The sequence below is a fragment of the Physcomitrium patens genome, chromosome 3 (assembly GCF_059467195.1).
Source record: "Physcomitrium patens ecotype Gransden chromosome 3, ASM5946719v1, whole genome shotgun sequence".
In the NCBI taxonomy this organism is placed as follows: Eukaryota; Viridiplantae; Streptophyta; class Bryopsida; order Funariales; family Funariaceae; genus Physcomitrium; species Physcomitrium patens.
In genome coordinates, this window is record NC_143412.1 from 15,390,261 (window position 1) to 15,402,852 (window position 12,592).

Genomic DNA, 12,592 nt, shown 5'->3' on the forward strand with positions numbered 1-12,592 from the left:
TTATTAGCTAACAAATAGCCATGCAAAAGCTTTCTAAAGACCAAAAAGTTTGTGGATTAATTGTCAAATTAGTGAGATACTTTAATAATAATTTATTAGATTTAAATAATTTTGAAGTTAAATTAATGGCTATTAGGCATATCAAGAGATATTTTTAATTCCAACCCCTTTTGTACTATTATCTTGGTTTAAGTTCTTTAAAAAAAATTATATTTAATAATAGATATACTTATTTTTTACTATTATAAAACCAAAAATTATTCATATTTATATTCTTTTTTTCGCACATAACTTGATTATATTTTGGCAAGTATTAAAGATTTAAATAATCAACAACTAAGTATCTTTATTTCTCGTTTTTTATATTTCTAAAATTTTATTACAAAGAAGATAAAATCTTTTACTATTATTTCAATATGCTCATCAATTCCAATACAATTTTTTGCTTAAGCTCTATTATCCATGAGCTAAGTTTTATTATTTTTTTAAGGTTTGATATTCATATATATATATATATATGTATATATATTTACACAGTTTTATTTTTTTCAAATCCATTCCATACAATGAATCTTAAAAGGTTGTTAAAAATATTTACATACATATAAAAACTATAAATAAATAAATAAAAACGAAACATTAAGAAAATTGTAATAACTATAATGAAAGCAAAGAACGACACCATTTTCATACAAAATCCAAGATAATTCAAAAACAAATGTACACAAGTCAGAATCAGGAACTAAAAGAACAAATAGAACAAAAACACACAGTACCCGATGGATTCCAAGAGTTTATCTTTATTATCCAGAAAAAAAAAAAAAAAAAAAAAAAAAAAAAAACACATACACACACACACACTTAAATGAAATATATTCTAAGTACACTGCAAGCAAACCCACACTACAAGCTGTGGGAAAAACTACGGCAAGATCCATCACAGAGCGGCCGACACTGGGTGAAGCTTAGGCATTAACATACTCTACATTCTATTCAGCAATGTGGTGGTGGTGGTGGTGGTGTCGGTGGCGTCGGCCGAAACCATGCAGTGCCCCGAAACAATCCTCCAGGGATGTTGGAGAATATCTGTACCTCGGGACGGGAGGTGGGTGCAGCAATGGGCCCCTGCAACACAACGGGTGTTCTACAAAGTAAACCCCGATTTGCGCTTCGGTAAGGTTTGAGGCCTTGAAATAGCAATTCGCATGGGAATCGGTGTTAGGCTTGGGGAAGCTTGGCAAGGAACGGCAATGGCTCCACCCCAGTCTGATCTTTGATGGTGGAGAAGAGAGGCGGGATCATCTTGAAGAGATCAGCGATCGGGGCCGTGCCCGCTCCTGAGTCGCTCGACGACCCTGTGTTCCAAACAGTGATCTTGGGTTGAAGCCCTTTCACGGCTCCCGCGTTGATTTCGCCCATTTGTTGATACACTCGCCTATCCAACATGAGGTAGTTGTGGAATGCGGCGTAGTTCCCTTCGAAGGCCGCCAGCATGCTCTTAACGTAGGCTGCTTGAGCCTCTGCCATCACCACAATTCCTGGGAAAACAAGCCACTGCCCTTCAGATCGTGCAAAACGCTCATGGAACTCTGACGTTCCTTTAACATTCGAGATCTAACCGCAAACGATGCATACAAAATGTCTTCTACAACCCAAATCTCCGGCCGCATCGAAGAGGTAGAGAGAGGGAGAGAGAGAGAGGAGCACCTTCAGCTTCTTTGTGTTTGGCGTACAGCGCTGCATCCGCTTCTTTGTTTTTGGAGTAGAGTGCTGCATCGGCTTCTTTCTGCTTCACATACAACTGCGCTTCCGCTAGCCTTTCCTGTCCTTTCGCCTGTGCCTGGCGTGTGTACAGCTCTCCTTCGGCTGCCTGCTGTTTCTCGTAGAGCACCGAGTTTGTCACCTGCATAGAGGCTTCGTAATCCACCTTTGCCTTCGCTAGTTTCTCCGCGCGAAGCTTTTCCGTTTTGGCCTCTGCTTTCTTCACCTCCAACTGCTTTTCCATCTCCGCATCACGAATTGCCGCTGTCCTCTCGGATTCGATGTCTGCTATCTTTGACTTCTTCTGCAGTTCGGCCTTCATGATGGCCAGTTCAGCATTGGCCTCGGCGACCTCTGCTTCTTTCTGGTTGGCATACACCTGGATCTCTGTGTCGATCTTGATCTCTTGTTGCTTGGCCGCACCAGCCTGAGACTTGGCGTAGATTGCTGTGTCGGCATTCACTTTTGCAGCATTCCTGAGGGTCTGACCTTCGCGCTCCTTGGCACCAGTGTCACCCTTGTACTTCGCCTCGGCCACGTCCACCTTCGCCTGGTTTGCAGCCCCTTGCTGTATCTTTTGCCCCAAGAAGGAGAAGTACTCGGCTCCTGGGATGTCCACCAGCTGCTTGATGTTGGCATTGTATATATGAAGACCGAATTGGTTGAGCTCCAATTGCACCTAGATTCGTGAGAGCACCAATTAGAATTGTGCATCCTGGACGTTTGCATAGAGACGGTATAGCCACATGCAGGAATGTGAAACAAGCGACAAATTGCAGGTCCAGCAACTCCAGGGAAGTCTGCAGCGTTCTCTCTTGGTCTTCATGTGAAAGGGATCGTGGAAGGAGCAAGCACGAAGAAAAGTGTTAGGAATGAAGCTTTCCGGTACCTTGTCAAAAACCTCAGCCTTGAATTGCTTGGTTCCACGAAAAATGTCCTCCATCGTCATACCGGCTGCCAACACCCGAGTCTCTCCTTCCACGATCCCCTTCACAAGCTCGACCACATGATTCCCTGATTTGTCGTGGGACGACATGAGCTTGCCATATTTCATCAGAGATTCCGAGTCGTCCTTGGGACCAATGGTGAAGACTGCCGGTAGGATGAACGGCAACTTCTCGGAGCTCATTGCGTGCACATCGAATTTGTAGTTGGCAGGACTGATGTCGAACCTTGAAAACTTCTGACCAGGATAGATCCATCCCTTCTTCTTCAGCTTCACATCCTTGATACCCGCCCCCGTGACCACCAAGTACTCATTGGCAGCAGCGGTATGGAACGCCATGTCTGAAAAACTGTTTGAGAACAAACTGCTGGAGAATCGAAAGCCTAACAAAAAGCACAGGAGGATGAGCTCCGGACTTGGAACACTAGAAAGTCAGTAACCATTTTCCAGTTACTCAAGTCGATTCAGACAGCACGCGAGTATTATCGCATGCGCTCTGCTCATCGAAATCCCTCCTTCTCACACAAAACTCGCAATTCAAAAGCTGGGCCGACGGAACCAAACAATATACAAACCGGGCACGAGGAGCTGGAAACCACAGCATTGGTTGCATCCAAGAAGGAGTCGCCTTCTTCTCTTTATGATGCCTCCCAGCTCTTGACCTTGCACGGCACCGACTGAACATTGCCGACTAACCCAAAAGTCAATGAAACCATGAGATCGGATGGCCATCTTAGAGGTAGTCTTCCGAGGGTTGCTTTTAACGCGTCATGTGGCGAAATGTTCGCATTTTACGCGAAATGAGAGAACTAGCGATGCAAGGAGTAGTGAAGTAGCTGGTATTCCAATATGCTGGAGCAGGATAAGCCAGGTTTGAGCGATGGATCGGGGTTCCACGATTTCAACGATCGTGTCGCACATGGCAGATTCCAAGCTGGGCACTTTTGGCATAGTTTGCAGTTGCCTATGGTTGCCAAACATTGAACAAAATGAATCGTGTGAGATACTGGGGCGTTTGGTTTATCGTTTGCAGAGGATAATGACAAAGTTTACGAGAGCGATTCTTACCCAGAAACCAATGAAAGCAATTTAAAAAAAAAAAAAAAACATTTGATTGAGGATGATCGTGTAACTGTGAAAATTGAATGTTTTCCTGATACAAAAGCTCTACAATGAATAAATGCCTGTTCAACCACATCATTTTGGAGACTTTTGGGAGTCAACAGCGATGCCTTTTACAAGTTTACCCACCTGAACAAATGTTAGAAGGCAAGCTATTATATACGCCTCACTGACAGATCCTTTGCGTGCAGTGAGAACCGGCACGTTGAACCACAGCCGACTGACTGGACTCAAGTTACTCCGGGATCATTTATTTATCAATATTTGTTTGCTCACTAGACGACGCTCTTCATGAACCCCAACTCTCTAATGCTTATACAATACTTGCGGACCGATTTCTTTGTCTACACAGTGTCTCATAATTTACAAATAATTCATATCAAGTCAATATCAAGCACGTATTAAGTTACTAGTTCACTTTCAACTTTGATATGGTTAATACATTGTTGGAAATGAGTCAACGTATTTTCTACAAAAGTTCTGTATTCTTGACAGATGAACAAGATAATTTGTGAATGACTACTTTGTTGAGCTCACTTATGACATTGACTAGTGCTTCATGATTTTTTTTTTAAATGGACGTATACCATATTTTTTTTGGAAAACTTTCAGAGGAATGATATGAAAGCATTAAAGCTATTAAATAAAAGATCAATTTTCAATATACAAGTTGAAAGTTAGAAATTTTTGTTTATAATTAAATTCAAAAACATATATGATTCTATAAATATATCAAGTGTAATTTTATAAGTCATAATCATTTTTATTGTATTTTTAATTATTTGTTATCATTGTTGCAAGAAACATTGCAATTAATGTATTAATCATCTTTTGTGTTTAGATATACATATATGCTAATTGCTATTGATTGATCTCACATTTTATTTTTATATTTTAATAATTTGAAAATTCTACAAGCATTTGTTTAAAATTTAAATTAATCATTCATACTTTAAAGATGTTTTAAAGAATAAATAATTCTTGTTTATTCATGGAATTCTTCTAACAATTTTTCTTTATTCTTGTTATTAGAATTATCTCTTTTTTTAGTTTTTTCCTTATTTTTTATTTATTCTTTAATTATTCTCTATTTAATTTCAATTTATTTTGGATGTGTCTTATATTGACATATTTTTTAAGAATCTTTAATTTTTCTTTATTGATTTTTATTAGAAACCAAATTGATTTTTTTGAAAGAAATACTTTAATGTCAAATATACTTTGTTGAATTTTAAAATTAATATACATCTATATTAAAATATAAGTATTTTTTATTATATATTTCTATTAAGTAATCTTGATAATATTATATAGTATTATTAAAATTATTTCAATCTATATTTTATTTAACACAATAAAGAATACTTCTATTATTAGCTTAAAAAGTCTTTAGGCTTAGAAGACAAGGTGAAAGGTCGCAACTTTTAAATCCTTTAATTGATTGAAATTAAGAAGTTCCATTGTGTTACATTGTGTGCCTTGAAAAATCAAGCCAAATGTCCTAAAAAGAAGAGACAAGATGAAATGTGTTTTTTTCTTGAATAAAAAGAATAGTGTTACTTTTAGGAATTTCTATTATGTTAGTCTTAAGAAGTGGTTTCTTTAAAATAAAAAAAAAAATACTTTAAAAGCACTCAAAAAAGTAAATCAGTACTTTTATGGTTTATAATTGTTAAAATTAAGGTATATGTTAACATATGTAAAATTGTAATAAAAAATGATTGGTGTGTTTCATGGCATCTTCTCATTATATACAATATCCAAAAGCCAAAGATGTTTGAATGTATAAAGTATCTTTTTCATAAATTCCTTTATATTATGTTATGATGCACATAAGAATTATAAAATAATATATAAAATTAGAAAGTAAAAACAATTTTTTGTTAGAAGTTAAAAATGTCTAGCTACATAGACCATTATGTTTCATTTATTGGTATTATATCCATTCTTAAATTTATCTTATTTGAAAAACATTGTGCAATATATTTTAATTCATTCCAACATATACATAGCTTATGTAGTTGTTACATTTATTTATTTTTTTTTTTTTGGATTTAACAATTCAAACCATATCTTATGAGTTTGCATCATATTATTTTGATTTTGGATGTTAGTACTTGTGATGCAATACATTCTTAATGTAATCAATTGAATCACAACATTTTATTTTAGTTTATTTTATTATTTTCTTTCAAACATAAAATTGTTACTTATCATTTTTAATACAAAAAAATATACCTAAAATATTTATTATTTTTATTTAATGTATATATTTATATAATCTTTAATATTTGATTATAATTTATTATTAAATTTTTATTTCATTTCAATGAATTTTATGTGTGAATTGTCAATATTAGTTGTGTGTATTAACAAAAGACATATTTTTTGTCACAGATTTTGTAATCTTCTGCTTGAAACTATTTTTCTATTACTTTTCTCTGAGATTATATCAAATTCCATCACAAATGCATTTTTGCCAAGGATGCTAATCAAATCAATGTAGCACAAATCTAAATTATTTATATGACTTATACTTCATTATTCTATTATATTAGCTCCCATGATAAAAGTGTAAGAAGAATCATACTTATTTTAAAAGCTAAAAAAAGGATGTATTAATAAATTTATCAAGTATTTTAATATTGGAGCCTTTTGTTACAAATTATCAACCTTCTTTGGAGGCAGATTTTCTTCTTTTGTCAATTAATTCCAATTCTTTCAATTTTTTTTGTTACTTGTTTAAAATATCTTCATGGTTTATAATCTAAGAGTACGAAGTTGGGTATTATGCTAAACTTCTATGATGACTTGTGAGTTATTTAGGACCATGGCAGTGTTTTCAAGTGTATTAGCAAGACTAAACCAACAATAATTTTGCACAAATATACTACATGGATATTTACGTTAACTTACAAGAGAGTAATCTACTTATTAATACTAACCATGCCAATTTCCACAAGGAATTTTTTTAGATTTTCTATTTACTTAAAAAATAATCAAAGATCTATTAAAACAATTTTTTTATAATTTAAACTGCCTTCCATCTCTATCTAATGAATGCACTAATCTATCCAACCATTTGCAATAAAATAATTGCTTGGTATTATTAACTCATTTCGAGAGAATCCTAATGTGTTGTGATTATATATATATATATATATATATATATTCATAATTATGAACAAGGAGAGAACATCTCAATGTTTTTTTTTTTTTTTTCATTTTATTTTTCATATTCAAATAAAGGCATTTATTATAACATGAAAACTTAGTCATATGTCTTGATGTCATCATTTTAGTTTTAGAATAACAAGAGGTTATTTCTTTTCATAAATGTTTTTACAGAAAACTTATGAAAAAAACTTATTTGTGGATTCTTATGCCATCCTTCAATACCTCTTGTAAATTTTTTTTGGTCCTCCATCCTACAAGTTCATTATTTGTAACATTGTATTATATGTTGAAATATGACCATTAATGATAACAATAATAAAAATGGACTTGGTTTGGAGAGATGAAAAGAAGATAATAGTGTAACAACTGCATAGGATAGTTGTAGTTAGATTTTTAAAAATTATTTGTGACAAATATAAAAGTATCTAAAATCTGTGAGATATTCTAGAAATATCATGATGAACAATCATGTTATTAATTTGTGGGTTTGAGAAAAGTGTATATCCAAGTAGGGAATTTCATTATACATGCATTTGTATTTTGGTTGAATCAAAGATATATTTTAGTGAACCTCAGTCAAAGGTAATGTCTCAAAGTCTTAATGATAATATTTCAAACTTTATTGTTTTTGATCACAGTATTAGAAATTGAAACTAAATTGATATGTAATGTAACTTTTTTTCTTTCCTTTTTTTTTAGAAACTAGACATGGCAAAAATTATGCAAAAAGGTATTATTTTTTTTCTAAATTTTTGATTAATGAAATATATCCCTGAAATATATATTGTGGAGATTACAAAAAAAACAACAGTGCAAAAGCAATACCCAAATTTAACTTTTTAAAGAAGTATCTTGTATGATGGAGGAAAAAAAATTAATATATATTCACACATATCAGTTGGGTAGGAATTTATTTATGAGTCTACATGAAATTAAATACAAGAAAAATGTACAAATTTATTCTCAATGAAGAGGTATTATTATATTAAAGCAAGCAAACCTTAACCTAATATCTAATTTCTAAACTTTACACTTGCAAATCACTATACATACTAACTTTAATTACCTTCATCATGCCCCTATCCTTAACCCGTTCTGCTGGTGAATATAATTTCCACGATGTGTTGCTAATTTTCTAATCACTTAACCGTAATCAGGCTCTTGGATATGTCTTACCCACAGAGATGAACAGAGTCGTCACACACATGGACGAATAGAAAACGTCGAATGGACGCGTTTTAGGGTTTCGTTCGAGCCCCTTCCGAACCCCCTCACGTTACTCGGCCCTAATCCTCACTCTCAATCCTTAAGAATCCACCGAAGCCCACTCTCCTTCTCGATTTCTTTCTGTGCCCTTGTCCAAGGTCTTGTGTGGTTACTTGTCTTTTCGTGTTGTAGCAGGTCTTGTATTGTACTCTGAGGTCATATTTTTACGGATTTGTTGATGTTTCAATTAGAAAGGGTGGGCTTTCTCTTTACGTTTTCTGCCAGGGTAGATTCGTTCTACTGTCCGACGTTTTGCTGGTTGTTATTGTATTGCAGTACGGAGTGTGGAGGAGAGATTGTCGCTGCAGCCCAACGCTACACCGTGTGTTTTTTGAGTATTGAATAACTTCTATTCTGGATTCCGAAAGTAGAGTGGGAGATGATGAGACTTATTCGCCTTGCCCGAATGTATCCTTGCGACACATCATGTGGGTTGCGACTCATGATTTGCACGTCAGTCTGATCCCTTAGTTCCACGGTCTGGTGTTTTTTTTCGCTGTAATGTGCAAGCGTGGATGTGATGATGAGAAATTGTCGCCCCAGTCCTACTCGGACGCGTAATGCGTTTGCTGAGGATTGACTATTTATCAGTCTGATTCCTACACTGCTCCAGGAATGTTGCTCATTCGATGAACGGTAGAACGGTGGTTCTCCTTTAGCGTCGTGCCACTGTCCTTCATGTAGCTGACATTTCTAGAAGAATGAAAGCCGACTGCCTTGATCTGAATGTAGATTTCGCACATCTGTCACTGTCAAGGGTTGGAGATTTACCTCCTCACATTGACTCCTCCAAAATTGTGCAATATTGACGCTGGTGCTTCGCCCCCAGAATGTGTCCTGTTGATGATAGTTCATGTACGGGGTGATCACTACATTTCACTCACACAATGCCCTTTCATTTGTATTTACGTTCATGCGCGAATCTGAAGTCGAGCAGTAAGTTGGCTAGGATTTGTCCTGATAGTGTGACTAGTCACCGTATCATCTGAAGCTACCATTTTCATGACACTACCCGGTTATGGACAGCACATGCCATTGTGAAATTACAAGTGCAGTGAAGGGAAGTTTTGATCTGGTTAATAATCTCATCTTGAAGAAATGGTTATGTGAACTATAACTTTACTTGCGGTCACCTGTGCAATCGGTTCCAAGTAGTGCTGCACTTTCGAACACTGGTTGCTGCACGCGAATGGAAAACTGTTCGCTGGAGATAAAGATATTTATCTTCCATACCCCTACCATTGAATCACATCTCCGCTTCCAGAATGGTCTTCATAATAAGAACTCCTTAATTTAAGATGTGAGGACAATGATATTACTGACAACATTCGAATGTAGACAGACGTTGCCGAGTCGCTCCTTCAAATAGAACCCAATTACTTGCTACACACAGAATAATGAAATTAGTTCAGGCAAAGGCGAAACTCCAAGAAATAAGTATTAACAAAATTAATGGTGTGCGTATGGTAAAATAAATTATGTCAATATTCTTGATTTTTGACTATTTCTTGTGAATATTGATTTCTTCAATAGTTTTCATTTATGGGTGAAGTCCAAGACTAGCCATTGAAAAACGATTACATTGTTTTAACCTTTCTTGTAACTTTCAACGCAATCTTCTTATTAGTTATGATCGAAATTCATTGCAACTCTTCTCATTTATCATTATTGAAATTCATAGCAGAAGACATTTTTCTTGAAATATGTGACTTTTAAAGGGTTTTAGGATAAATTTGTTCAAAGAAGTGGATGGATTTGCAAATTGAATGGCCTATCTCATAAATAATTTCATCTATTTACAAATGAACTTATAAATCGTTTGGTGTAGATCATAAGGTTATAGTAGTATACATTAGATTCACATCAAGTACATGAATGTTAGCATCACACATGCAAGCCACATACACTAGACCATTACAATTTTAGGAACCTAATACTCATTCTTACACGATTGCAGAAACGCAGCTGTAATTTTTAATTTCAATCAATATACTCATAATACAGAATGAATCAGAAACCGATGCCTCCGTGGGGCTCCGGATTTGCAACAGTGGATGCAGTAACAAAAAAATGGTGTAATAGGGTCAGCAAGTGAGTGGAGTTTAGGAAAATGTGAGGTACACAGCCAAAATGTAACACTGACATGCAAGCGGGTTGAAAAAACACCAGCTGTCATTCCACCGTGGGCTGCCCAACTCATAACTGAACAATTCTTCGAATGCTGCTCAATTGCAAAGTGGGTGCTAGAAAACCTCTGAATCATGTTCCATTTCTTATTCATTGTGTTCCAAAGCCTAGAGTAATGTTTGTTGGCAACAAAATGTCATCTGACAGACGCAAAGCTGCATTCTAGACGCAACCTTGCAAATGTAGGATGTTACACCATTGTGTAACCTGTTTCATATATTTTATCGTGTGCAATTGACGAGGCAGACAGAGAACCATTAGGCATCAACGTGTACCACTAGGATGCATGATTGTTCAAAACAACATTTTCGACGGATTATCATCATGATGCGGTGGAGGGAACTTGGTAATCCTTGATCGCATAATGGATTAGTCTCGTATTACTGGGGATGGTTTCTCATATCAGAACGAAGACAATACTGTTGCCGGATGCATCCATCACTGACTGATCAGGACAGAAAACAACGTTAAATCACCTAAACTATTTAAGCATCGAAATTGTTCGTGGATGAGTGGTGTTCCTCATCAGTCAAATGAGGTAGGGGAAGTTGCCAACTTCAGTACCCACAGTCCGGAACAATTAGTGAGCAGTGAAGTTTAAGAGCCTCCTGTATCTGGTGACTGCCTGTGAGTGTTCTCTCTTCTACTACACTCCGCGGATCCTGTCGTGGTGATGACTCAGAAGCTCGGCATTAGCAAGAAGTGAATTCAGCTTTGATGAGGCATGCCACATTTCCAATCCCACCTGGAAATAAAAAAGACAAAAAAAGATTGCAACTGATATGGTCAATTATAAGGTTGAAAGGATCTTGCAACTAAGATGAGCGTTAGAATTCTTTTAACATGCAACTATGCCAAATCTAAATCAGCCCTTTAAACAAGCAAAAACATATCTCTAGCACATATAATCTATCACAACAAAAACGATGAACTCGCACTCTTATTTCTAATGGAATTGCCAACGCGCTCTGCAGTGCCCTAAATCATGCAAATATGGTGGTTTTATTATAATGCGCTCCATTAATATGGTACAACAATGCATTTTCAGAGTGGGTGACGCAGAGTAACCTGTACAAATCTGATATTCGCAAACAACCATGATTCTGCCAATGATATCGAAATCTAAAAAAAAATGCTGGGTTGACAATGGCAGATTGTTCTAGTCGAAGGAAAAGGAGCACAGATCAAGTAAAATGCAGCAATAGGCTCAGTCTGTCATGAACTCAGAAAACTAGTCAACCGACAGGCTCGTGCATGTTCTTGTAAATTATCAAACGCTTTTCACCATATGCTCACAGAGCTGGGATCATTTTATATTGCAGGTTGGAAGCGTGAGAGTGAATATAAGTTCTCAGACGCACCTTGTTTTTGACATGCTTTATTCCGAAGCACCTACATCTGCATGAAACCAATACGATTCGACTTCAAAGTACTTGCACTGAGATTCTTCATAATCTGAATAATAAGATATGCTATTGAACAATAAAGCTCGTGACTGCCGCGGAGTGAAGCAAGATGGCAATCTAACACAAAACGAAGCAACCTTCCGAGCGATTTTCTTGACTAGAATTTTGGCACGAAGTCTCCTCTCTATTGCTCTCTCCTCCCTCGTCTTGCATACGTACACAGCCAAAAGACTATATTCTCTCCCTTCACTGATCGACATTTCTCCTTAATGGTTCCAAAGTGGAATTACACAATCAAACAGTAGTCGACCACATCAACCCTGTCAGAACGAGACCATGGAGTGCGCCTCGACTCACTTCGGTAGCGTTAACAGTGGATCTCATGTATCTAAGTACCCAATGCACCGCCTTCCCTCTAATTTCAGGGTGACGATCCTCCGTGTCGGAGTACCACTATCTTTGCCTTTCTCCAGCTTGTCGGACGCCCTCATGCAGGATACGAGAGAGGCAGGTGCTGTCCGATCAAGTTCAAAACAAACTACCCAATTCATCTACATTCATCATGCCACGAGCATCTTGTATACACCGCCGTAGTTCCAGAGCTGCGGAGCAGATCCATCGAGCAAGCTGTCGAATCGTCAAATCCTGAAAGTCAAGGCAGGCAACGAAGACGGATTTCCCTACATCCTGAAATCCCATAGGCGTGTCTTCGGGATACGTATCCTCT

The 12,592-nt window shown here is 36.4% G+C and overlaps 1 protein-coding gene and 2 non-coding genes across 3 annotated transcripts; 2 read left to right on the forward strand and 1 right to left on the reverse strand.

Annotated features, from left to right (window-relative positions):
* Nucleotides 1-782: 782 nt before the first annotated feature.
* LOC112279434 (flotillin-like protein 3) lies at nt 783-3,326 on the reverse strand. The gene is made up of 3 exons (XM_024513858.3): nt 2,651-3,326; nt 1,708-2,440; nt 783-1,538 (listed from the first exon to the last, which is right to left on the reverse strand). Exons 1-3 carry the CDS (start codon nt 3,044-3,046, stop codon nt 1,219-1,221), a joined length of 1,449 nt encoding a protein of 482 aa, XP_024369626.1. The 5' UTR covers nt 3,047-3,326; the 3' UTR covers nt 783-1,218.
* Nucleotides 3,327-8,643: 5,317 nt separating this feature from the next.
* LOC112280729 (small nucleolar RNA Z122) lies at nt 8,644-8,742 on the forward strand. The gene has a single exon (XR_002969392.1). It is a non-coding gene; the product is annotated as a small nucleolar RNA Z122 (small nucleolar RNA).
* A 43-nt stretch (nt 8,743-8,785) lies between these two features.
* Nucleotides 8,786-8,871, forward strand: LOC112280732 (small nucleolar RNA U31b). The gene has a single exon (XR_002969395.1). It is a non-coding gene; the product is annotated as a small nucleolar RNA U31b (small nucleolar RNA).
* The last annotated feature ends 3,721 nt before the right edge of the window (nt 8,872-12,592 follow it).

Bases quoted from the DNA above. Each gene is read 5' to 3' on its own strand.
- LOC112279434 (XM_024513858.3), bottom strand. From the start codon at position 3,046: ATGGCGTTCCATACCGCTGCTGCCAATGAGTACTTGGTGGTCACGGGG. The intron at 2,441-2,650 runs GTACCGGAAAGC...TCACGAATCTAG, and splicing joins AGGCTGAGGTTTTTGACAAG to GTGCAATTGGAGCTCAACCA. The intron at 1,539-1,707 runs GTGCTCCTCTCT...TTGTTTTCCCAG, and splicing joins CAAACACAAAGAAGCTGAAG to GAATTGTGGTGATGGCAGAG.